The sequence below is a fragment of the Heliconius melpomene genome, chromosome 1 (assembly GCF_056956725.1).
Source record: "Heliconius melpomene rosina isolate 202511_hmr_F chromosome 1, ASM5695672v1, whole genome shotgun sequence".
Taxonomy (NCBI): domain Eukaryota; kingdom Metazoa; phylum Arthropoda; class Insecta; order Lepidoptera; family Nymphalidae; genus Heliconius; species Heliconius melpomene.
In genome coordinates this window covers 9,966,173-9,991,307 of record NC_140389.1, presented here as the reverse complement: position 1 = coordinate 9,991,307, position 25,135 = coordinate 9,966,173, and the positions used below count along the sequence as shown (strand labels likewise).

General features: G+C 30.6%; 7 protein-coding genes across 12 annotated transcripts; 4 read left to right on the top strand and 3 right to left on the bottom strand.

Moving 5' to 3' along the window:
- Positions 1-70: 70 nt before the first annotated feature.
- Positions 71-4,123, top strand: LysRS (Lysyl-tRNA synthetase). Of its 2 annotated transcripts, none has more exons than XM_085204260.1 (8): positions 71-257; positions 449-821; positions 912-1,163; positions 1,320-1,712; positions 2,220-2,402; positions 2,564-2,724; positions 3,381-3,621; positions 3,956-4,123. In XM_085204260.1, exons 1-8 carry the CDS (start codon positions 226-228, stop codon positions 4,055-4,057), a joined length of 1,737 nt encoding a protein of 578 aa, XP_085060386.1. In that variant the 5' UTR covers positions 71-225; the 3' UTR covers positions 4,058-4,123. The 2 variants fall into 2 exon arrangements, with proteins under 2 accessions (XP_085060386.1, XP_085060301.1); XM_085204175.1 differs by having other exon boundaries at positions 241-381.
- Positions 4,124-4,550: 427 nt separating this feature from the next.
- Positions 4,551-5,553, bottom strand: LOC146541334 (deubiquitinase OTUD6B). Its single transcript, XM_085205107.1, has one exon. The coding sequence runs from the start codon at positions 5,430-5,432 to the stop codon at positions 4,572-4,574; it is 861 nt and encodes a 286-aa protein (XP_085061233.1). The 5' UTR covers positions 5,433-5,553; the 3' UTR covers positions 4,551-4,571.
- A 417-nt stretch (positions 5,554-5,970) lies between these two features.
- On the top strand, positions 5,971-8,803 carry Paf-AHalpha (Platelet-activating factor acetylhydrolase alpha). The gene is made up of 4 exons (XM_085205231.1): positions 5,971-6,249; positions 6,343-6,549; positions 6,664-6,786; positions 6,873-8,803. The coding sequence occupies exons 1-4, from the start codon at positions 6,184-6,186 to the stop codon at positions 7,152-7,154; spliced, it is 678 nt and encodes a 225-aa protein (XP_085061357.1). The 5' UTR covers positions 5,971-6,183; the 3' UTR covers positions 7,155-8,803.
- Positions 8,795-10,918, bottom strand: sicily (NADH dehydrogenase (ubiquinone) complex I, assembly factor 6 homolog sicily). 4 transcript variants are annotated; one of them, XM_085204850.1, is made up of 5 exons: positions 10,567-10,918; positions 10,225-10,497; positions 9,920-10,152; positions 9,348-9,510; positions 8,795-9,237 (listed from the first exon to the last, which is right to left on the bottom strand). In XM_085204850.1, the coding sequence occupies exons 2-5, from the start codon at positions 10,477-10,479 to the stop codon at positions 9,058-9,060; spliced, it is 831 nt and encodes a 276-aa protein (XP_085060976.1). In that variant the 5' UTR covers positions 10,480-10,497; positions 10,567-10,918; the 3' UTR covers positions 8,795-9,057. The 4 variants fall into 4 exon arrangements, with proteins under 4 accessions (XP_085060976.1, XP_085061054.1, XP_085060897.1 ...); XM_085204928.1 differs by having other exon boundaries at positions 10,225-10,466; XM_085204771.1 differs by having other exon boundaries at positions 10,225-10,462.
- Positions 10,919-11,076: 158 nt separating this feature from the next.
- Positions 11,077-20,396, top strand: Tat (Tyrosine aminotransferase). 2 transcript variants are annotated; one of them, XM_085204376.1, is made up of 7 exons: positions 11,077-11,193; positions 13,293-13,480; positions 14,661-14,830; positions 17,745-18,073; positions 18,559-19,032; positions 19,492-19,674; positions 20,066-20,396. In XM_085204376.1, exons 2-7 carry the CDS (start codon positions 13,473-13,475, stop codon positions 20,261-20,263), a joined length of 1,362 nt encoding a protein of 453 aa, XP_085060502.1. In that variant the 5' UTR covers positions 11,077-11,193; positions 13,293-13,472; the 3' UTR covers positions 20,264-20,396. The 2 variants fall into 2 exon arrangements, with proteins under 2 accessions (XP_085060502.1, XP_085060582.1); XM_085204456.1 differs by lacking the exon at positions 11,077-11,193 and having other exon boundaries at positions 13,283-13,480.
- A 1,182-nt stretch (positions 20,397-21,578) lies between these two features.
- On the top strand, positions 21,579-22,391 carry EMC4 (ER membrane protein complex subunit 4). The gene is made up of 2 exons (XM_085203179.1): positions 21,579-21,765; positions 21,838-22,391. Exons 1-2 carry the CDS (start codon positions 21,710-21,712, stop codon positions 22,298-22,300), a joined length of 519 nt encoding a protein of 172 aa, XP_085059305.1. The 5' UTR covers positions 21,579-21,709; the 3' UTR covers positions 22,301-22,391.
- On the bottom strand, positions 22,310-24,258 carry LOC146541329 (uncharacterized). Its single transcript, XM_085203298.1, has 3 exons — positions 24,079-24,258; positions 23,381-23,434; positions 22,310-22,506 (listed from the first exon to the last, which is right to left on the bottom strand). Exons 1-3 carry the CDS (start codon positions 24,112-24,114, stop codon positions 22,402-22,404), a joined length of 195 nt encoding a protein of 64 aa, XP_085059424.1. The 5' UTR covers positions 24,115-24,258; the 3' UTR covers positions 22,310-22,401.
- Between the last annotated feature and the right edge of the window lie 877 nt (positions 24,259-25,135).

The following is a 25,135-nucleotide window of genomic DNA, read 5'->3' as shown; positions in this document are numbered from 1 at the left end:
CATTAATTTTTATCCAATGCCAATGTAATACTATGCGGCATACGTATACATACTAATATGTCAAATTGTCAAAGTCAAAAGGTGATGGAATGGAATAGTGATTCTACAGAGCGTGTGCTGCTGTGCTGTAAAGTAATTTAAATTCGCGAACGTGGGCGGTAGGATACATCTTAGGTTATAGGTTGTAGTAAATATAATATTTTGTATTCTATATATTAAGAAGAAATGGCTGAGGCAAGCGAAAAAATTTCAAAGAAGTGAGTATAGAGTGACGAAATAAGACAATATGTTTATTTTGAAGAAAGCATTGCCAATTTTGGCGCACCGAAACTTAAATTATTTAACAAAATCTGTAAAATATTCGTCAGCTTTGAATACACGGTTGGTTTAATTCCTAACATTAACAATTTTGTATTGTACATTACGATTAATTTCTATAAATTTGTAGCGAACTCAAACGGAGGCTAAAAGCCGAACAAAAACTTAAAGAGAAAGCTGAGAAGGTAGCTCAACAGCCAACTGTTATTGCTGAAAAAAAAACAACAAAACCAGAAGAGGAAATTAGCCCTAATGAGTATTACAAACTTCGATCAGGAGCAGTCGCAGCTCTTAAACAAGGAGCTACAGAAGATCATCCATATCCTCATAAATTTATCGTTACAATTTCTTTAGAAGAATTTCTTGAAAAATATAGTAATTTGAGCAATGGAGATGTGTTGGAAAACATTTCAGTATCTGTGGCTGGCAGAATTCATTCAATAAGAGAGTCTGGAGCAAAACTTATATTTTACGACTTAAGGGGAGAAGGAGTAAAACTACAGGTATATTATTATATACCTGTATTATATAATTTTGCATCCAATACACCAGTTCATATTTCTTATAATGATGAATACTAACTTTTCTTATAGGTAATGGCTAATGCCAAACTATATGAATCTGAGGAGAAGTTTGCTAGTGACACCGATAAACTTAGACGCGGGGATATAATTGGTTGTATCGGAAATCCTGGTAAGACCAAAAAAGGAGAACTTTCAATAATACCAAAAACAATAAAATTGCTGTCTCCCTGTTTACATATGCTTCCACATCTACACTTTGGCCTTAAAGACAAGGAAACCAGATTTAGGAAGAGATATTTGGATCTAATTTTAAATGATAGAGTAAGAATAATCATAATATTCTGTGTCATATGTATAAAAAATTAAAAATAATTACTAATATTAACTTTTTGTGATAATCATAATGATGTATTATATTGTTAAATTTAAGTTTAGTTTTTTAATTTAATATTAAATTTAAAAAAATCATAATTTTAGGTCAGGCAAACTTTCTATATAAGGGCAAAAATAATTTCTTATGTAAGACGGTTTTTAGACAACATGGGCTTTTTAGAAATAGAGACACCAATGATGAACATGATACCTGGAGGAGCTACAGCAAAACCTTTTGTAACTCACCACAATGACCTTGATATGGATCTTTACATGAGAATAGCCCCAGAATTATATCACAAGATGTTAGTTGTGGGTGGACTAGATCGTGTGTATGAAATTGGAAGACAGTTTAGAAATGAAGGTATTGATTTGACCCACAATCCTGAATTCACAACATGTGAGTTCTATATGGCGTATGCTGATTATCATGATCTGATAAGTATTACTGAAACAATGTTATCTGGGATGGTTAAAAGTATCCATGGTACTTACAAGGTAATATTTCTTATCGTTTGAATCTTGTGATTTACTTAATTTTCAAATTATTCTATTCCACTGCAATTCTTATGTTTTTATGTTTGTATGTTTTTAATTGTGTGATAACTTTATTGATTGTTTGTGATAAATTATATCACAAACATTTCTATTTTCTTACCCTTATAAGGACTTTTTTTTTATTTACATGGGACTACAATAAATTAAAACTGAGTAAAAAATTATGCATGAATAAACATAAAAAAAATATATATGCCTTAACTAGAGAATTTTGGACACAAGCATGTGACTGTAAACGCAAACAGTTGTGGATTAAATTAAATGCCTGCCTCAACATACAATGCTTTAGTAATTTGACGGAAAGTGGACAATGGATTGTCTTAACTTTAGGCTGGGATCCTAAAGCCTCTGGTTCCCTCTACTATGCCTGCTATGTGTGGGATACAAGAGTCAAGCTGAAAAAAAACTAAAATGAGAATAATTTTAAACAAACAAGGACACTTTTAGGTAAAATATCATCCAGATGGCCCTGAAGGTGAAGAACTAGAAGTAGACTTTACCCCACCATTCGCCAGGGTGCCAATGATTGCCACACTCGAGAAAGTTCTAAATGTGAAGCTTCCACCCGCAGACAAACTGGATACCGCTGAAGCAAATGCTATGCTCAGCCAATTATGTGAAAAACATGAAGTAAGTAAAATTGTCACTATTCCGCCACTCAAGGCTTAAATGTCTCGAAAATTGGGTAGAAAGTGGGGTACAGAGCATCTTAATAATTGGTTATCTTTGCCTACCTTGGAATATGCGGGATACATTGGGTATATTGCTTTATTTGTTTTCTTAAATTTTAGGTTGAATGTCCTCCCCCTAGAACAACAGCAAGACTTCTGGATAAACTTGTTGGAGAATTCCTGGAAGATAAATGTATTAATCCTACTTTTATTTTGGACCACCCTCAAATCATGAGTCCATTGTCCAAATACCATAGAGAAATACCTGGACTTACTGAAAGGTAATATGAGCAAATGTATAGAAGTGACTGTAGTCAAAACCTTAATTTAACTTCTATAGAAATCTAGTTTGTACAAATTATTCTTAATTATAATATACAAAACACATATATGTATGTATATGGCCATCATGTAACAATGAAATAGCATTTGACTGTAAATAGGATGGACTTGAGCTTCATCCCCCTCAGAGGTATGATTTTTTTTACCGCAGCCCCTCAGAGGGCTTCAGAGGGCTGAAAGACAAAATTTCAGAGGGGGCTTTTCAAAATTTCAAAACAATTTGGATATGAAACAGACAATGGAGGGTCTTAACACAAAAGTCCCTCGTTCTCTTCGTCTATAATTCTCTGAAACACGATAAAGTTAACCATTATCAGCTTCCATTTACAGTTAAGGATAACTAAGACAAAATTGAATGAAATTATATGTACATCATATTTGATATGTATAGTATAATAAAAAATATACTAAGTATCTCAGTAATCATTGAATAAATAATTATTGAGATAATTTATACATATTATTGGCACTTGCATTATTAAATAATAGTAATGACTGATTGTTCTATGCAAAGATTAAGCTTTCTTTTATTTCTTCTATTGTTACTTGAGTTTAGATAAAGTTCATATTATGCAATTACTTGTTTTTTTTTTAGATTTGAGCTATTTGTGATGAAAAAAGAAATTTGCAATGCTTATACCGAACTGAATGACCCAGCAACTCAAAGAGAGCGGTTTGAACAACAGGCTAAAGATAGAGCAGCTGGTGATGATGAAACACCACCAACAGATGAGGCGTTTTGTACCGCCCTTGAATATGGACTGCCTCCTACGGCTGGCTGGGGTCTTGGCATTGATCGTCTCACAATGTTTTTAACAGATTCTAATAATATTAAAGTATGTTACTATTTGATAACTTTTTAGAAAGATTTTTTTTATTACATTTATGTAATTAAGGCTTTTGTGATGCAATTTCACCGTGTCTACATTGTGACCGTTGCTCGATGGAAAGAATTATAAACTTGTTTTCATTTCCTCACTCTAGTTACAAAGCAAAGTGCAGCATTGACTTACGTTTCTTAACATTTAATGTCTCCAAAATTAGGCACTGTGGGGACTGAAATGTTTTAACACTAACTATACACATATAGGATACAGTGAAAAGAATCTAATAGATTCAGTCATAATATAGCCAAATATTTATTTTGTAATGTAATATTTTTTATTACAGGAGGTGCTGCTATTCCCAGCTATGAAACCTGATGATCCCAATAAACATAACATTGAAGAAGAATCAGCGGCAAATGGTCCTCAAATTCAAAATGGCGCTTAAACTTAGCAACAATTTTCTGTATAACATACATCTTTTAACAAATAATAAAAACAGTAACAATAAAAACATTGATTTTAATTTTATTCTGTCATCTCTTACATGAATCACTTAGTGGTAAGTTTTAAACCCTGACTTCCAATTATTTCACCAATTATTATTAGGTGTTGGAATCAAACCTATTGAGGTTTAAAATAAAATCTTTGATTTTTGTGATTATTACACATTTTAAATGATAGTACAAATAATCAGATTATAAAAGATTATACATATAGTCTACCTGTGTGCAAGTTTTTGAAATGTCATGTTTTCAAAAATGTATGTTTAAATGTTAATCAGAAAAGTTTAGTTTAAAATAGAACTTTTGTCAAAATACCTCTTACACATTCTACCGTTTATAAATGGCTCTTAAGCTCTTTCTGATCAGTTTGTTGGTAAGTTGTAATTCATATGTTAACATAAATTAATTCTGATACCTATCAAGAAAAACATAATATATAATTTCATCATAAATAATTTATTTACTATCTTGGTCCTCAACAAGGTCCTCAGTAGAATTATAATGTTCACCTAAACTGTACATGTGCCTATGATAGGAAAGTATCAAAGGTGGACCTTCAAATTCAGTTCCTTGTTCTATTGCTTCAGGTCCAGTTGCTTGTATTATAATAATATGACATTTCAAATCATTAGATATAGCTCTTATTTCTAATTGTCCTCCCCATACTTTCGTGTCACTTATTTTTTTGCAATATTCTTCAAATTCAACATCAGTAAGCATTTCATTGGTCTCTGGATTACTTAGAAATGGCATAAAATCATCCTTATTTTCTAAAATATGCTTAGCCACATTTCTTCTTAAATCTTCTACATGTATTATTTTATTGTATTTTTTTTGTAATTGATGCGCAACAGCTTTATACAAGCAATCACCATCCGAAGGTATGGCGAAAATTTTTAATTTTCTTTCTTTTAATTTTGCATATATAGCTTGATTTTCCAAATTTCTAGGCCCATTTCGATTTTCTTGTTCTTGTAACTTAATTTCTATTAATCGATTTCTCTCTTGCTCGAGCTTTTTATCACGGCGTTTTTGTGCTTTTGAAATTTTTGTTTTATGTTCATTTTCTTGAGGGTCTTGATTTATTTCTACATTTATATTGGCATTTTCTTCATCATTAACTAATTCAAGTTCTTTTTTATGTCGCATTTCAAGGTCTGCTTCCAACTTAGCAATTTCAGATACAAGCTCTTTTTTCCTTGTTTTATCATTTTTAGCTGCTTTTTTAAGAGCTTGGATTTGAGCTTGTAATTCTTTTTTTTCTCTGCTATGTTTTTGTTGTAAAGAGAGTTCACTCGAATCTGAATTCTCTTCCATTATTGATTAAAGCTGTTAATTAAAAATATATGTTCAAAAATAAGTGAATATGTATAATAACAAAAAATATAAATGTGTTTAGGTTAGTGATAAATGACAAGATGACAAGTGACAAAGACAATTATTAATAATATACAAAAAAAAATAAAGGATGTTATAATTACAAGTCGCAAAAATTATTAGCTTATTATCGAAATAATAAATTTCTAATTAATAATGAATAATAAAAAGGTGATATAGCTATCTTTGTTTAATTTTCAGAATAAGGACGACATCCAAGCTCTTACTTTAGTACACTATAGATAAAAAAACAGGATCCACAAAAATAATATATTTTGATGTTAACTGGACTTCAAAGTTCTTATTGCGGTGTAGTAGTAATAGGCGTTAATCATTTGAAACGATTATTTCAACTTTTGTCCATAGTTTAGTACATTTCTTTTTTTAAAAAACTAATATTTGTATTAACATTTATGGTTTGTGATGTTGTCTTGTTCATGCCAATTGGCAAGTTACTGAATAGCTCTTAAACCATAAATGTCAATAAATGTCAAGTGAGTGGTAAAACGATTTTAATCTGTTTGCGTTTGCAAAAATTTTGGAATATTAAATTGTAATTATAAATATTTTTTTCTTGCACTTTAAAGGAATCTGTGTTTATTTTTGATTTTCAACATATAATTGAAATCAAGTATAGGGTATTGTTAACATTGATTTTCATATAGAAATTAAATTTGTGTTATATTTTACCATGAACCCTTGTTCTGTGGCAGCTCCACAACAAGATATTGAAGGAGACGGCAGGTGGAATAGCATTGTAAGTTTTGTATTTATTATACATATTGAAACAAGTTACAAGTAAAAATAAAAGTGCGTACACATTAATTTTTGTTGGACAATGACTTTCCAGCATAAAAGATTTCTTTCGGACGCAAAAGGCAAAGACGGAGACGTCATTTTCATCGGAGATTCCATTCTCCAAGCATTAGAACATACAGAAGTGTGGAATCAATGGTTTGCCCCACTTCATTGCCTTAATTTTAGCATCTACAATGATCAAACCCAAAATATACTATGGCGTATCAAGAATGGAGAGTTAGATCATGTTGATCCCAGGGTAATGTATATATATATATATTTTACAAAAATGATTATTGTAATATATTCTTTAATTAAAAAGTAATATTTTTTGTTTGGTGTTAAGTGAAATTAACAGAATTATATATTTCAGGTGATAGTTTTACATGTAGGGACTAATAATTTCATTCATACACCGGATCAAGTCTGTGAAGGTATCTTAGAAATAGTTCATACAATCAGAGAAAAACACCCCAGTGTTTACATTGTACTGCCTGTAAGTAAAAAATGTTGTATGGTTAAAAACCCCTTAAAATATATATGGGAACATAATGACTATTTATATGTTATTTTTTATTTCAGAGTTTACTTCCAAGAGGTCAATATCAAAATGTATTGAGAGAGAAAAATGATAAAATTAATCAACTCTTACATGAAAAAGTTGCTCAAATGAATAAAGTTGAAATGGTATCAATAGACAAAGGATTCATTCAAAATGATGGCACAATAAGCCATCATGACATGCATGACTATTTAATTCCTACAAATGCAGCTTTTAGAAAAGCCTTTGAACCAGTATATGATCTTTTGCAGCAAATACTATCTGAAGGGGAACCAGAAAAAGACTTAACACCTTCTGAATAGCCATAGACAAATAAACACTTGGTAGCTTTTTATGCAGCAAGCTTATTGTGATTGAATATTAGTACTTAAATTTAGCTTTTTTATCTTAGACTTAAGTGTCAAATATTTTATATTAATTTATTATTTTCTTATTATACTTTTACATTCCAAATTAATAAATTGATTCATTGGCTGTGTTAATATTTTAGGCTCTTGGTAGATCACAATGCACTTAATTATAATGAAAATTTAGGAATGGGCACTAAATCATACATTACACTAAAAATATACATTGGAAATGATAATAAGTTATAAATATGACAAAGCAGATAACTGGAAAACCATATATAAAAAAATATTGTGTATTTTTGTTGAGTATATATTACTTCTGCCTATAATTTGCAGCAGTTTAGAGTTTTTTAACTTATTTAAAACAGTGCAAGTGTAATGAGTCAACCTGATGTATAAGATGATGATGATCTCAAATCAACCAACCTCGAAAAGAAAGGTTGTATTTAAGACTATTCCAAAACTGCCCTAGGGATAATATATCTTTAATCAGAATGATATCTTTTATACTAATCGAATTAAGCTTCAACTTGCATGTTAATGTGTGGATCATATAGAAATGAATAAAGCAATGTCTTAAATTTAGATCAATATTTAGAAAATTAAATAAAGTGGGCCAGTTGTGGGCGCAAGGGCACAGAGTGTGACTGTAAATGCCACTAGTTGTGGGTTACATCCCCACACAAGGAAATGAAATATTTATTTAAATTTATATTTCCATTTCTTCACTCTGATGAGTTCCACCACTCAACATGCAAAGCCTCCAAAATTCGGCAGAAAGTGGGGAATGGAGTGTCTTATCAATAGGTTTCCTCTGCCTACCCGCTGTGTGTGGGGCACTACATGAACCTGATTGATTTATTTATTTTAAATAAAACATATTTTTGTAACTATTTCTGTAACATTGATCAAATATTATTTGACTGTAACCAAAATATACACATAGACATATTGTGTAGTATTACAAAATAAAATAACTATTAAGAAAAAATATACAATATGTAGTGGTTTTCTTAAAAAAAGATAATGCTAATTTGTTTTCTATATGATTGATTTGTATATGTCTTTAATATTATATACTTTATTAGTAATGTTTAAAAATACTAGTGTTGATGTTGATCCTTGTTTGCTACAAGTGCTAATGGAAAAAACACGCAACAATTGACTAATTTAACTATTTTTTTTTTATTTTTGCAGCAAAATGAAGTTCTATTAATTTGAAATCTATACATATGAAAAAAACCACATTGTAGAATTAACCAAAGATGTCTTCACTTTCTTAACCAAAGGTTTTTTTATGAAATTTAAGACAATTATATTGTTTTGAATTATAATTTCAGTTTACAAATAGTCATTATAAGTTATATTTATATCCTATTGGTGTAAATCATATTTTTACAGTTAATTGGCAACTTTCAATTTAATTATTTTGATATAAAAAATATTACATTAGTTACTTTTTGGTTTGTTAATAACATATGTATTGTAATCTATAGTACTACATATATCTACTCATGTTGCCAAACTATGCTTGAATCTCAAATGTGATTATTTATTTGCATGATTGAAAAAGCTTGGAAGTAAAAGTGCAATTTTTTCTACTCATGTGTTTTATTTACATAACATTTACAGATAACATGTGACTTTAGAACCACACTGAAACTACATGTTATACTCTTATTGAGTAACAAAATACTAGCTCTTCCAGTTTTGATTCCATCTAATGTCTTAAAAATTTCAACTATATTGCATATTCCTTAAGGATTTTCTGAAAGGATTACAATTCTATTCCTGCCAAGATTACTATTTTTAAATTATAAAGTATTTTTTATACAAAGTTTTTCTATAGATTTATTTAATATTTATTGAGTATTCTCTTAAAATATAGACTTAAAGGTAGTGTAGGGCTACTATGCAACAAAGATTTATCAAATACATTAAAATTTGCTTCCTGAAGTTTTATTAAATATTTATCAACTGCAATGGCTGGTAAGAAGATTTGAGTGGTTATTTTTGGTACTGTTATACTCCGTGCCTGTAAAGAAATTGAATATCTATAGTATAATAAATCAGTAAAAAGTTTGTCTGTACATTATATATTTATAAAACAATAATATAGGAAAATGAAAAGACAAGAAAAATCACCTTTTCCAAATGACTATTTGCTCTGCTTGCTATGTCAAAGACGACATTTCGTAAGTTTTCACTATCATTTCCTCTTAAGACTGTTTCCTGACTTAAATGATGTTTCATCAGTACATCCATCGGTAGATATATTGTTTTATGATAATTTGATATGTGCACTGATCTGTAATTAGGTTAAAATATAAAGAAATATTTATTTATTCATACATCTCATCCTTTTTACCCGAACTGCTGGACATACACCTAACCTGAGGATCTCTATTACAATTGCTATTCAAATAAAAACAGTGTAATACAAAATTGAATAAATGAAATGTCCAAATAAATATTATTTAAAATCAACAATTAATTGTGTTGCAGCAGCTTTTGGTCTGTAAAATGTGATGGTGGTTGGTTGAATATCCAATTGGGGGAATAAATTATTTTAATTTTCCCACAACAACACATTTTTCCCAAAGTATGGTATTTAGTGTCAATACTCATGACAAAGTCTAGAAAACAGAATATAAAGCATTTTAAGGCTATATGCAAGATAGTGCGAGGCTCAACAATTAATAATGAATAACACAAACCTAAGTATATTTGCAATTCCTTGAGCCTTACCCAAATGTGAAGCCACATGGTCTGCATGTACATTGTTTACTCCAGCAATACAAAGTAGTAAATAGTAAATTGTTGAAACTGTGTTCTCAGTATATTTTTCAACATCTTCTATTGAGTTAAAATATTTCATTTTTAATAAATTGAATCTTGATGTAATTAATCTTTCCAAGGATCTTCTAGGCAACTTGTAACTTATGCATACCTATTTACGACAAAGAAATTGTTATATTACATATAAAAATAAAGAAAAGGTTAATTAATGTAACATTGTCACCTTGTTTAATTCTTCAATAACTGGATGTGCTGGCACTTTTGTTGATTCATTACTGTTTTTATAAATAGCATTTACAGAATCCTGCCAAAATTGAAGCCGCATAGCTGCAGTTTGTGGATCGGTAGTTTGGTCTTGCACTCTAGCTACTTCAACATTGAAAGCTCGCAGAACTAATGCAGGTGTTCGGAAAGCTTTAGTCATCAGTAAAGTTGCTAAATAGTTTTCATAATCGTGCTGCCTATCTGTATGAAACATTAATATACGAGAATATTTCTTAAACATATTTAAAAAAAAGAAACACAAATCAAATTTAGATTAGATAACATTTTGAATATGAAATACCTCACAATATTAACACAGTATTGTAATGAAGATTCATTTGAAGTAGCTTGTTGCATTACTGATCGTGAAAGTAGTATATATTTTTTAAAAGGCTTTCTCAAAGAATAAATCATTTTTATAAACAAGTTTTAATATTTTATACAATGTATTGTAGCTTTAATATTATAAACAGAGTATTTACGTATATTTTAATATTATGCAATAATATTATAACATTGTGCCTTTGTTGAAAGGTCCTTATGAATTGTAGAGATTATTTTATTTTTTACAATATGACTGTACTAGCGCATCAAGATTATCAATTAGTTGTTGTTGTTGTTCTTTAATTATGGCGATCCGAGCGTGCAATTAGTAATTGACATTTTTTCGTAATTGTCAAATATAACTTCCCAGGTTGTCATTTTGCGAAATGTCAATAGTTGCTATCTTAATCAGTTTTCCTAAAATTGTTATTTTTAGCCAAAAAGTATGTCTTTTTTAAAACCAGCATGTAATGCCGAAATTTTTCTCAGACGACATAATAATGCACGTTTATTGAAGTGGCATCTATGAATTTAATAAAAAATATATTAGTTTATTAAAAAATGGATTTAATTAAAAATAAGTTGATACAGACAATGACAATTAGTAAGTATCTGAAGGAAAATGATGCTGTGGTACCAACATTGATACATACATGTACAGAATTGAAATTAAATACTTAATTAGCTTTATGCTGTATTACTAGTGGGGAAGTCAGAGAGAAGGGAGTGCCAAACGCTACGGTCTCTACTTCGTCCACTGTCATCAACTTCTTTATACATGCCCTCCGAGGCTTGCTCATGCTTTTTATGTGATTTTTACAAATTTCAAGGCTAGTCGTGGCACTGGGGCACTAAAGTGTGACTATAAAACCAACTGGTTGTGATTTTTGACTGGCGTACTCAAGACGCAATACCTCCAGAATTCGGCGAAAGTGAGGAACGGTGTGTCTTAACAATGGCGTTAACGTTTTTTCAAAATCATGATAAAAACACATATCGTCTTTATCTTTCTAACGAATTTGGATAGAGGTTCTACGTAATTGTAATAAGTGATAAATGTATTCACATGCCATCGCCCGCCCAACTGCCACCGATTGACACAATTCCACTGATTTTATAGTCTTTTTCACCGACCGACCGAGGGTAGATACCCTCTTTTACCCGAGTACGCTAACAAAAAATTGTTAAAAAAACTTTCTCCTCGCTATATTGGTATTCAATTAATTTTATAATATTTTTTAATATTGTCTACAGTGTATCATTCATTCGTTTAGTGTATTACTTCCATGAATTAATTCCACTCATGCTTTCGTGAATATAGTGATTTTCTTTGGGTAGCGGCAATTTGTAAAAATCTCCGTACAGACATGCTAACGATGAGAAAGTATTTTTATACGTTTTTTAAAAAGTATTTTAAAAACAAATTATCATGGAGCTATCGCTATCCAAAATTCAAGAATAAGCAATGAAATGTGAGCATGTGTACTATTGTTATACAAAAGCCATGAATTGTTTTTTCATAAATCTGGGCATTTATAGGGTTCCATACCTCAAAAGGTAATAAAATAATCCTTATATATCAAGCTCAAAATCCTTGTACTCACGTCTCACTTTAATGTGTTTATTTTTAAATATAATTATTTTGTAGGATTCTTATTTGAAAAAATTATTAAATAACTATTTATGCACACATTCAAATTTCTTATACTATAAAATAATAATCATAAAACACTTCAAACAAACAATACACCTACTGGCATAGTAAGATCTAGCAAAATTACTATTGTCACCTCAAAGTAATAATCTACAATAATTAACTTTAAACTAATTTGAATATATAAGTATGTAATTATGTAGATATTTAATTGTTTATTTAAGTCAGTATCTTACAAAATAACACATGGTAAATTATACAATCGAATTTTATGTCACACTTGTCTTTCCCCTTTTCAGCTCATTATTTTTAAGCAAATAAGGTTTTATCTTTAGAGACAGCAATAATTTACCACCTAAAACAACAACACAGAATTTTATTTTTTTAAATAAAACGCTTATTGAATATATTTCACCTCTTTATTATTATATTAATTAAATATAATTTGAATTTGTAGTTAGGTATAAGTATGTTTGTAGGTTAAAATTTAAAAGTGAGTTGTTAAATAAATGTATATACTTACTTATCGTGTTATGCAGACTAGTGTGGATGTACCGTTTTTAGGGTTTCGTTTTTTTTTAGGAAAAAAGAAACCTTTATAAGATCACTCCGTTGTCCATCTGTCTATCTTTCTGTCAAGACCCTTTATCACAGGATTCTCAGGAACGCTTGGAGATGTCGGGTTGAAATTCAAATCACATACTCAGATATACGGCCCCGTGATTTCCCGATAAAAATATATTTCTATATTCACTTTAAAAAAAGATATGGCCGCTTATATAGCAAAATGCGTATTTCGACACTATAAAGGGAATCAAAATTAATAGGATACTTCCAGTTGACCTAGAATATGAAATGTGGCAGCTAATATTTACAGGTAGTATTAATTTAGGAAAAAATCTGAAAACTATACATTTATGGTTAAAATCTTAAAAAAATATAGTCTTAAATAGCGCATATTTCGACACTATAAAGGGAATCAAAATTGATAACCTGAAGTAACTTAGAAGTACTTCCGAATAACCAAGAATTATGAAATTGAATTTTAGAAAAAGCTCGAGCCTCAGACGAGAGCTATTGTACGGAACCCTCGGTGAGCGAGCCCGACTCGCGCTGGTCCGGTTTTTTTCTGTATCTAAAAGAATGCTACTGAAAATTTAATTACATATTACTTGTTGCTGAATCAAGGAAACGATCGACAATTTTGTTATATCTAAATAGCTGTTAAAATGAAATGGTAAGTTATTATAACATTGTTTTTCTATTGTTATATGTGTGTAATACTGGTAGTAAAATTATTAAATATTTCCTTTGGCTTTGCTCATCATAGTTTCTAATACTTTATATAGTGATAAAGAAGCGATATGTAAATTTAAATGAAACTCTAATTGGAATAATCGCGTATATTTATTTATTATGTTTTTGGAATTCCGACGTTTCGAACACTACGCATTCGCAGTAGTCGGTGGGTAGGTACAGATAACAATCGTTGGCGGTAGTTTGATATAATAAGAAAATTTTATGTTGATGATATAGAAGGAATTAAACACATTCCTGTAATATTTTAAAAAAAATATTAATTTATTAATTGTCAGTTGACAAATATTTCCCCTTCCTCTTAAATTTCTTTGCGTTCTGTCTTGAATTGATGCAGAATAAACTCACTGTATTTTGCACCCTGGTGTGGTAGATTTCAGACTTCGAAGTTTTTTTGAGCGGGCCTTAGCCCGCTCATACAAACGGTCGGTGGAGGAACGTTTCCAATTGTCTTCCCTATTGAAATTAGGATATTGAAGACCATCTTCACGCTGTATCCCGCACGTGGCAAAGTGGACATAAGAAGTTTAGTGTTACACTCCGTTCCCGCCACTTCCCGTCGAATTCTAGAGTTGTTCCGTGTGTTAATCTTGATTCTATAATGATAATAACATCTAAATATAAAATTGCGTAATATTTTTAAATATTTAAATTTAATTATATTGCATACAAATAATAATATGTTTTCTATTTGTCTATTTCATTGTTTTGTAAACAACAATATTTGTTTGTCCTGACGTACAGCTGCTAAACAAGTTAACATTCACCATCTTGAATTTCTTAGAACTTCTAACGCCTAACAAAGCTTTTAATTAAACAGTAGTTTTTTTTAAATTACTATTATGACATACAACTTTTTGAAAACGAAAATTAAAAACAATAAAAGAATATTAATATGTTTGTTTATTATTATGAAAAAATAATATGTCGCAGTAAGCAAGGGTGGAATGCTTAAATAACAGGCTTTACTGTCGTCATCTCATATACATTTCAAACCAGTTCCACCACTTGGAAGGCAGTATTGGTCAAATGTCAGTATTCATACAAAACTAAAGCGAATCGAAAGACTAGCAGTATTCTTGATTCAAGTGTTGCCGCAGCTTTCAACCTACAAGTCTTGTGCTGATGTCGCGAAGAGCCCGAACTAACCAAGAGTGGGAGGTACGCGCTTCTACCTTAGCTCGTAATACTACCAATCTGATACGTTGTATTATAGAAAATCTTCAAGTGGAACCAAATCCCGAAAAGGAACTCATAGCTCTCTCAATTGGTAAGTGTGTCCTACCATACTTATGCGTAGTAGGTACCATGCTTTTTCACATCTACTTAGATCAATATTAGAATAAGATTGTTTGTTATAAGTTATATTTTTTTGCATATTTCACAAGTTTTTATGTTAAGAATACCTAATGTTGGTAATATGGAAGGTATTAAATATATTTCTGTTATGTTTTAAAAAATTAACCTAAAATCAAATCAAAATTCACGTTGTATGCCGTATACAGCAGGGTAGGCAGAGGGAACCTAATGTTAACACACCCCACTTTCCGCCGAATTCTGGAGGCCTTGCGTGTTGAGTGGAGTCAATGCAGCGCTTTGCCAGAGCGAAGAAATGGCAATATAAATTTAAATATTTATTTAATTTTGAAATTTGTATTGCCTGCATTGCATTGCATTTTTGTATTTTGCATTACATTTTTGCAATTTAAATATTTATTTAATTTTTAAATTTATATTGCCTGCATTGCATTTTTACATTTTCTCGAGTACGGATGGAACACAAACTCAACCGCGTTTTCAGTCACACACTTGTGCCCCTACGCTACGCCGCGACTGGCCTCTTATTTTATATATTTTGATTAAGATAGATATGTAGGTATAAGTGAAACTTGTTGATAAAAATTTAGAGATCATGGTTAAATTTGTATCGACGAGTATCAAAACATCGTGCTTTTGACGGTTTATATCTGTGAGAGAGAAGTCAGTTTGATGTTCTATATTCGCTTCACTACTTAAGACTTTGTTAACGATTTTCGAACATAAATCTTTACTAATTAGTCTCCTGGTGAAAGTAATATATGGGTCATAATCAGAAAAGTGGACATTTTCGTATTCGTAACGTAACTGATAAGTAACAATACTGATAATGTTTGTTACGAAACTGATGTTTTATATAAGAAAACATTGGTACCGTAATTGTGAACTAGGCTTCATATTTTCTCAGTTTCGTTACGTAACGAAATATAACGAAATTGAGAATGAAGTCTGAGAAATTCTAACCTTTTTAAATATTTGCTCATAAGCCACGTGTTGCATGTGCAAGCACTGAAGTTCTTTTTTGAGATTTTGTAAAAAGAAGCAAATAACATAAACAAGAAAACGAAATTATAGAATACTTACCAAAATAAAAGCCTTTTATAACCCTGAGATATAATTTTACGCATTCCCTTTAAAACATTTGAACCCCTCAACTGCTGCGAGAACACTACTTGTTGTAGCTACGACAGCATTGACTTTTTGAATTATGGTGCCACAATAAAAAATAATATTAAACACCATCCAAAATAATTGTAGTCATAATTTAATTGTACGTTATTAACCCTGAGTAACAAAAAGACAATATTTTGGGACAAATTTACTTAACTAATATATATTATTTATTAAATTATGTATCAATAAAAATAGTTCTATTTGATATTATGCATAATGTAAAGTAATATAAACATATCTGAAATCAAATAAAACCATAAATATTCGTAACAAATCAATTTTTAAAAAGTAAAGTGGTGAATGGGACACGTAAAATTGTATGGAAGCATTTTGAAAGGTTTTTTGCAATTAACAAAAAATATATAAAATATTTGCCATAATACATTTAAAATATTACAAAAATCTTTAAGTTAATAAATAAATTTATCGGAAATGGCAAAATATTTCAAATTATCTTTAAAATTGTATTTTTAAAACGCATTCAAAGTAGCGGCACAAGAAAAGACACAAAAAGTACACTTTTTCTGATTATAACCCATATAATTTTAAGTAATAATAAAATATTCTTATAATATCATAAATGATATATGATATATGAATGATACATATAAACAAAAATAAATGGTAGGTACATTCATTTGTCATACAAATAAGGTAAATGTCCTATGTTTCGGCATCTTAAGGCCCATATGATATTTCTATAACACTAACTATTTTTTTTATATGAACTTGAAAATTTTAGTGTGATTAAAGTAAGTAGGTCTTTTGTCAGTAATTTAATGTGAATTATGTGGTTTTACTTAAGTTTAGTTTTTATATTAATTAATTTGTGGACCTCTTCTTTGAGCCTTAATTGGTGATAAAATTTAGCTCTGCTTCTAAGCTCGTGAATTTGTGGCCGTCGTGAATAACTATTTTTATACATCACCATATATCAATGTAAAACTATTATTAACCTGTAGACATGTTATGATAATCGAATAGTAGAATGATAGTTTGATTTTTTTTTATAAAGAGATTATTAGGTAAAAATAACGATCGAGTCAAGGTTAACATCTTGCGAATAGAAAATTGTACAAAAGTTTATTAATACAACCCCGTAATTTATGCACACACTTATGTTCTATTATAACGTATAATTAATGTAAATAATATACCTTACAGACACAATTAAAATTAAAGCAAAGCTTGAGCCTAAGACTTTGTTCATTTATTAAATTAGAAGTATATTTAACATATGAAATTAAATGGGTTCGTCTGGGGAATGCTAAACGCTAAACCCCGCTGAATCGCTGAATCTTTTACCCTAGTCGCGAGTTAAGCTCGCTACTCCACTGGCCACTGGAGTACCTACGAGATATTTTTTATAGAAAATGCATTTTGTACTGTGTACTATTTAACTATACCTATATATATATATATAACGAATATTTACTGCTTATCCCCCCGCGACTTCGCCCGCGTGAACTGCATGATTAATCATTTAATAAACAGAATTGACTGACAGTCAAATGTGTTGATGTCAATGAATAATTTAATTTACTCAGAAACATTAATTAAATAATATTTATAATTCATTAAAAGAAGCCGCGGTTGGGTCGCAGGTTATATTATTATTCTGCATTCAAATTTTTATTGAAGACGATATTTAGATTGTATTTGTGGAACTAAGAATTATTTATTTTTTGCTTCAGGGGATCCAACAACTTTTGGTAATTTAAATCCTCCTGAACAGGTATTGCAAGCGGTTCAAGAGAGTATTCAGTTACATACCAGCCGTGGGTATGCGCCATCAAAAGGGCACTATGAAGCTAGAGCCGCTGTGGCAAAGTATAGTGCTCATCAAGGAGATGTTACTCCAGACGACGTTATCCTATCAAGTGGCTGTTCGCATGCTATTGAATTAGTGATAACAGCAATTGCAGAATGTGGACAAAATATTCTTGTTCCCTGCCCTGGATTTTCCATATATCAGACGTTGGCAGCTGGTTTAGGCATTGTCATAAAAAATTACAGTCTATTGGTAAGATGTGTTTACTGAACGATTATTAAATATTAGTATTGAAAAATCTGACTAGAAAACGATTTTTTCTCTATAAGCCACGTATTGGTGCGTGTTTTTACATTTATTTGTTCTTAATTAATACTGATACTTGTATACAAGTTATTGTAGACAATACCCAGTATATTTCAATTATTTCTCCTTTCTTTATAAACCATCAGGTTTATTTATCTTCAAATGGTTTATATTACAAGAAATACTTGTAACTATACGAGTGTATCCGCAATTTAGCGAGGTTATATAAGATAAAGGTAGCAAGATTTTAGCAACAACGTTCAATAAAATGTAAACGCGTTTCTAGAATCATAACAAGTTTCTGCTTTATTGTGATCATTTGCATATTTGCGCCGCATTCTCTAAACACCTTTATCGATACCAAATTAAATATGTAATTGTTGTGAAACCTTCGGTATATATGATTTAATGTAAAAATTCTATATCTACAGCCAAATGAACAATGGAAAGTCGATCTAGATGATTTAGAAAGTCAAATTGATGATGATACAGTAGCCATAGTAGTTATAAATCCATCCAATCCATGTGGCTCAGTCTACGACAAAGAACACTTAAGTGATATTTTAGATGTAGCTTCCAGAAATAAAATACCAATCATTGCAGATGAAATATATGAACACTTTGTATTTTCTGGAAGTAAATTCACATCAATATCGTCGATATCAAGAGATGTTCCTGTCCTCACTTGTGGTGGACTTACAAAGCGGTTCTTAGTTCCTGGCTGGAGAATGGGCTGGGTAATAGTCCACGATCGAAATAATATTTTAGGAAAAGAGGTTCGCGAAGGCTTAAGTAATTTATCGATGAGGATTCTTGGGCCCAGTGCATTGATACAAAAGGCGCTACCTGCTATTCTAGAAAATACGCCACAAAGTTTCTTCGATGAAGTGTTATTATTTATAGAGGTGAGTGCAAGGTGCTTGCTTATAAATAATTCCTTACGTATAATAATAAACATACAAATAAACAAGTCCTCCAAGACAAACAACAATATATGCAATTTATATATAAATCTTCGAGGTTGACTTAGTTTTTATAATAGTTAATTATTACATTTTAACTAAGAATGTCTTAATCGTCTGGTAGTGTTTAAACATACTTTATTTTAACATCTAATATTATACTTGAATTTTGTTTAATTATGTTTTTTATAAGGCGAGGACTGAAAGAAATACTTATCATATAAGTATATTGAAGTCATCGTAATTCTAAAGTGTGGGTACGTAGGTACACATACTCGTCCATACATATATCAATAAACATTATCAGTTTTTTAAGAAACACATTTTTTTTAAATTGAAATTATTCTTTAAATCTTTAATAACGTTTTTGATATAAAAATAAAATCGGGAAAAACATTTCAGAATCAAGCCAAACTAGCATATGAAGAATTAAGACAAGCGCCAGGTCTGCGGCCTATTATGCCTCAAGGAGCTATGTATATGATGATAGCAATAAAAATATCACAATTTCCAGAATTCAAAAATGAGTGTCAGTTCGTCGAGCGTCTGGTTTCCGAACAGTCTGTCTTTTGTCTACCTGGAAAGGTAGTTATTCCCATTCACATATACACTATTTGAATACAGTTGCAAATCTTTTTTAAATTAAAGTACTCAATGATGTAAAAATATTAATAATTATAAAAACACATGTAATATATATAAATAATCTAATTTTGCTCCCCGCTTTGAAAGACAATGCGTGGCGTTAAGTTCGGCCACTCAAACTATAATATCTCGAAATTTAAGAGGAAACTGAGGGACGAAATGTCTTTGGCTAGGTTTTCTACCCTACCTTTCTATAGGTACGATATAAAGCATGCAGTTGCGTTCTTTATATACTATGATCTCTCAGCTCTAGAATCAACATTCTTAAAATAAACTGAAAATAGTTTCTTTTGATTATTAATAATTATCTTTTTTCTTGTATTGTTCACAGTGTTTTAATTACGATAACTACATGCGGATTGTATTGACCGTGCCAGAGGATAAAATGCGGGAAGCTTGTCAAAGGATAGTCATCTTTTGTAAGGAGCATGCCGTAGTTGGTGAGAGCCGGAAGGACATTGAAAATGATATATCTGTTGCGAATGATTTTAAAGTTATTTCTGACAGTGATTTGGCTCGTATTGCTTAGTTATTATTATTGAGCTTTACAGGTTTATGTCATATTAGTGTACATACGTGATAGCATAAATTTCCATAGCCAAAAACTTTACACATACGACTAGGTACTTATATATTATAATAATGTTATCGTTTATTAAATAAAAATATTAATTAAAATTATTGTTTTATTTTAGTTTTCTATTCAGTAAATATTGTAATTTTGGAAATATTATAATTTAATATACCTAATGCGTTAATATGTTATAAAGTGTAGGTACGCACCTACTACATTTTTTCACTACTACTACCACAATCGTTTAATAAGGCTTTTTACTTTTCATTTTATAGGCATCAAATGTACTTTTTTCTGATTCGTGCTGGTCGTGGAGGCGGCATTGGTGAGTGGGGGGACTAAACAAAGTGACTCCACTTCGGTCAATTCCATCTTGTGGCAGACTTGGCAGCCAATTCATTCTAAAACTTGCTAAGCGTCATACCGTGAGTTTCTAGGAAAGTATAGAAGGCAAAAGTATAGAACGGGCGGAACTTCTATTTTTTTTTTCGAACATGAGTTAAATGCTGTTAGCCCTATTGGCTTTTACAGCGACGCCTGTTAGGTTGGGAAGAGGGTACTCTGTCCCTGAAAAAATGCAAGCACTAAGTGGTTGCCTGTAAGGAAGTAAGGGAGCCCCCTGCGGGTCTCGAACCTCGTTCTTAAGGCCGTCGAGCGGATTGGGGAACTTGTATACGAAAGTATAGGATTGGGGAATTTGTATACGAAGTATGGGATTGTTATTTGGTAATAACATAGGACTCTAGGATTAGGCATAATATTATTAATTTTATTTTGCGCCTTCTTTTAAATTAAACATATTAGAGATTTTATCAAAATTTTGTCATACTTGTATTTCTTTTCATTCGAAATAGCGACAAACAGATTTTATTTTTTGTCTTTGGCGTAAATTTTCTCTCGGTGTTTGTCAACGATATCAATACATATTTTGAAATATTTTTGTCAAGCATTTTGAAACGGCTAAACATCCTTTACCATAAGACGGAATTTACATGTTTAGTCTGACGGACATCGGAATGACGCTAAACTGAACGTGTATTTAACCGCTGTCTCCACTTACTAGTTACTTAATCGTGTATTGCGTGTTGAGTGGCGGAACTCAACGAATAAATATCATAACATTTTATATAACAAAAAAAGACAAGATAAATAATAAACAAAAGAAAATAAAATTGTTAATACCGCACTAAAGTTATCGTGATAAAAATTTATACGGGAGCTCTTAATAAAATTTATTTATTATCTATACTAGAATTTAAAGTTATAAATTATCTGTGGTCAAATGTCGAAGTCATTCTAATAAGTGCTGCATTTATAATTGATTTTCCTCTGGTGTTCGTAATTTATACGTGAAGTTGTCTTTATTGCGGGTTAAAATTATATTTTAAGAATAAAAAAAATATGTCTCAAATAAAGTCGAATAAAAAGTTTAAGTGGGCTTTAGATTTTAATCCAAAGTAAGTGCATTGATAGAAGTGAGTCTCACATGACAAAGTCCTTCATATAATAACTTACGTTTATTATTTCAGAAATAAACTGCAATCAACTGAGATACCATCACCTCCTGGATATAGTCAATCTGCTAATGCAAGCTACACAGAATCCTCAAAAGATAGTGATTCAAATTTACTCTTGATCAAAAAGCTTTGGGATGTTGCTCTGGGACCACTAAAACAAGTGCCAATGAATTTGTTTATAATGTACATGGCAGGAAATTCAATTTCTATATTTCCCATCATGATGGTAGGCATGTTAATCGTGAGACCAGTTAAAGCATTATTTTCTACACAAAGCACATTCAAGATGGTAGAAGGTACTCAAACAATAGGCCAGAAATTTATGTACATAATAGGAAACCTAGTCAATATATTTTTAGCCCTTTACAAATGCCAAAGTATGGGATTGTTACCTACACATTCTAGTGATTGGTTAGCTTTTGAAGAACCTATACTCAGAGCAGAATATGTGGGTGGAGGAATATCTATGCTATAAATATATAGATTATTTTTAATAGCTACTATTTATTATAATAAATCAGTTAAACACATTATGTACAGGAAATAAAAGTTGACAAATCCATTAATGAACACATTTCAATCCTTTCCTCCTTTTTTGCTATTATTGATTTCATCTAATTTTGCTTTAATAAAAGCTTGTGCTTTTTCAAATAAAACCTTTGGATCTTCTACTTTTTCAATCTGAAAAAAAAGCTTAATAAAATAACTTTAATAATTTTCCAAAGCATTAAATAAATGTATTTTACATAACATAATGAAGTATGCAATAAATTCCTGGTCCAAACTACTAATGTACAAAAAAAAAGCAAAAGCACAAACCATTTCTTTTTATCCAAGGCTTGGTCACATGCGTGAGTTGATTTCTTACAAACTAGATCAACAGCAGCCTGCATTAAAAAATAAAGAAAAATTTATAAAAAAATGATAATATCAAATGTTTGAGCCAGGAGCATTGCATTACACATTATTTATAGTATTTTTTTAATTCTATAGCATAATATCAAATATTAAATTATTATATGTTAAATTTGGAGCAGATGGTAAATATCAACTTTAGTTGTGAGGGAGTCAACTCCACATTTCAAGTTTCAAATAGAGTGAATACCACCATTAGAGCGGACCTGTTTCAAATATATGCTTAACTTCTATGCCAACTATCAAAGTTAAGTACCAAAGTACTTGCTTAGTACATAAAATATGGATATTTAACTAGTATTATTTAATATTACTATTAATCATCATTTTGAACTGGACTCTAGTTACTCTATATTTTTTTTAATCAGCTTCACATTGTAACCGCCCACAGCAGGGTAGATAGGGAACCTAGTGTTAAGACACTTCATCCCTAAACAAACAATAACTAACATTTTTTATAGCAGTGTAGAGAAATGAAAATAGCTTAAATGTAATGATCATTCCTGCTATAGGACTCAAATCCACAACCATCAATTTCAGTTATCAGTTGAATACAGTCCCACTGTGCTGCAATGGCCTCAACTTTGTATTTAAATATTGAATATTCTTGTCAATAAGAATTAAAATAACACATTCCTACCTGATAATTTTGTGCTATATACACCCCAGTATAGACTCCAGTCCCAAAAATAAGCTAAAACATATAAGAAATTAGTATCAATGAAAATATTGAGATTTTAAGATTATGTATATACTTACACTAGTTTTCAGAAGTGACATAAAACATCCCATATTGGTAGGGTTTTTTTTTAAACAAGGTTATTTAAGCATATTCATAATATGTAGTAACTTTATATAATATACATGTATAAAATTTCATGATTGTAAATTTGGAAGTTGTGTATTCATAAAATAATTATAATTTGACATCTGACAAAATGATTTTCCATATTCAAATTTTTTGGTACAAATTTTACATGGCAATATTATTTGCACATTGTTGGCATTGTAAAGTAAAAGTAAAATATTTTTGTATAAGTTCTCTTAACTAATATGGATGTTATACAAAGTTTAAAACTTTCAGACTTAGAAAATGTAAAAACATTTTATATAACAGTGAGTAAAATTTTACTTTTCATAAAAATATTAAGAAGTAATTTTAGAAGTAATAATAAATATGGTTTCTAATGAAGTTGTGAAACTAATTGCTTGTGTCGATTCATATAGTAGTGAAAATAAGATAAAACTATGTAGTATGTATATATTGAAGTTGTATACAAATATGGAGTCAATATACTTTAAAAATTTTAATGATAATCAGCCAATTTATTAACTTACCAGTCCCTTCAACATTTTATTCATTAAAAGTACCATCAAATGTAAGCGAGTTAATGGTTCTTAGAAAAATAATGTTATGGTATAAAACAATAAATTATATTTTAGTTATAAAATATCCACTGATTTATCTACAATCATGATATAACCCCGAGAAACAATGTCACTTCCATTTGACAATTGACATTGACAAATCCAAACCAGTGTTGCTAATTGCTATTAAAATGAACTCTTCGTATCTATCTGGTATTAATAATGTTTAACTAACTCAAATACCGTTTAAGGCGATCAATAGGAATATTTTTTAACTTTTTATATACTTACACTGTTTTTGATTTTAAATATACCATGTGTTAGCATATTTGTGTAAAAGTGGGTAGGTATAGGTGAAAAAGACAATAAAAGCAGTGGAATTGTTTCAAACGGACGGTTGCTTGTAGGCGGAAGCCCTGATTGGAAGGTATCTAATGTGTAGTGTTGTTATTGAGTAATACATGTCACTTATTGTAATTACGTGGAACCTCTATCCGAGTACGTTAAAAACATATAGACAGTATGTATTTTTATCGTGTTTATTTTAAAAACGTGAACCGCTTTTTTTTTTTTTTTTCGCAGGGGAAATCTTCAAAAGATATCCAATCCTTGGGGAGGACCAGATTATGTGGGATTTTTTACCCACTAAAACCCCTGCGGCTGCCGACTTCGACACTATGGGAGGACCCGGGAAATTGGTAGAACTACGTCCGTAGCCCTCCTCAGATGACGCGCTCCTCAACGGAGCTCTCTTATAATTTAAATTAATTCGACAATAGACCAGGATAGGGTGCGCAGATTCCCCACACTGCACACCAATGGTCTAAACTGATTTATCGAGGACCAGGGAGACCAGGACGATTGCCAAGCACACGTCCACGGTAACGCTGCCTTCTCTGAAGAGATGGACCAGCCCTCTCCCGTTCTCGCCCAGCAGCCTCCTTCCGTGACATGACCGTCTCACTGAAGGTGACTACGGCTGTCCACGCTGATTCTCTGCGCAACATTTTTCTTAATAGCACAGGAA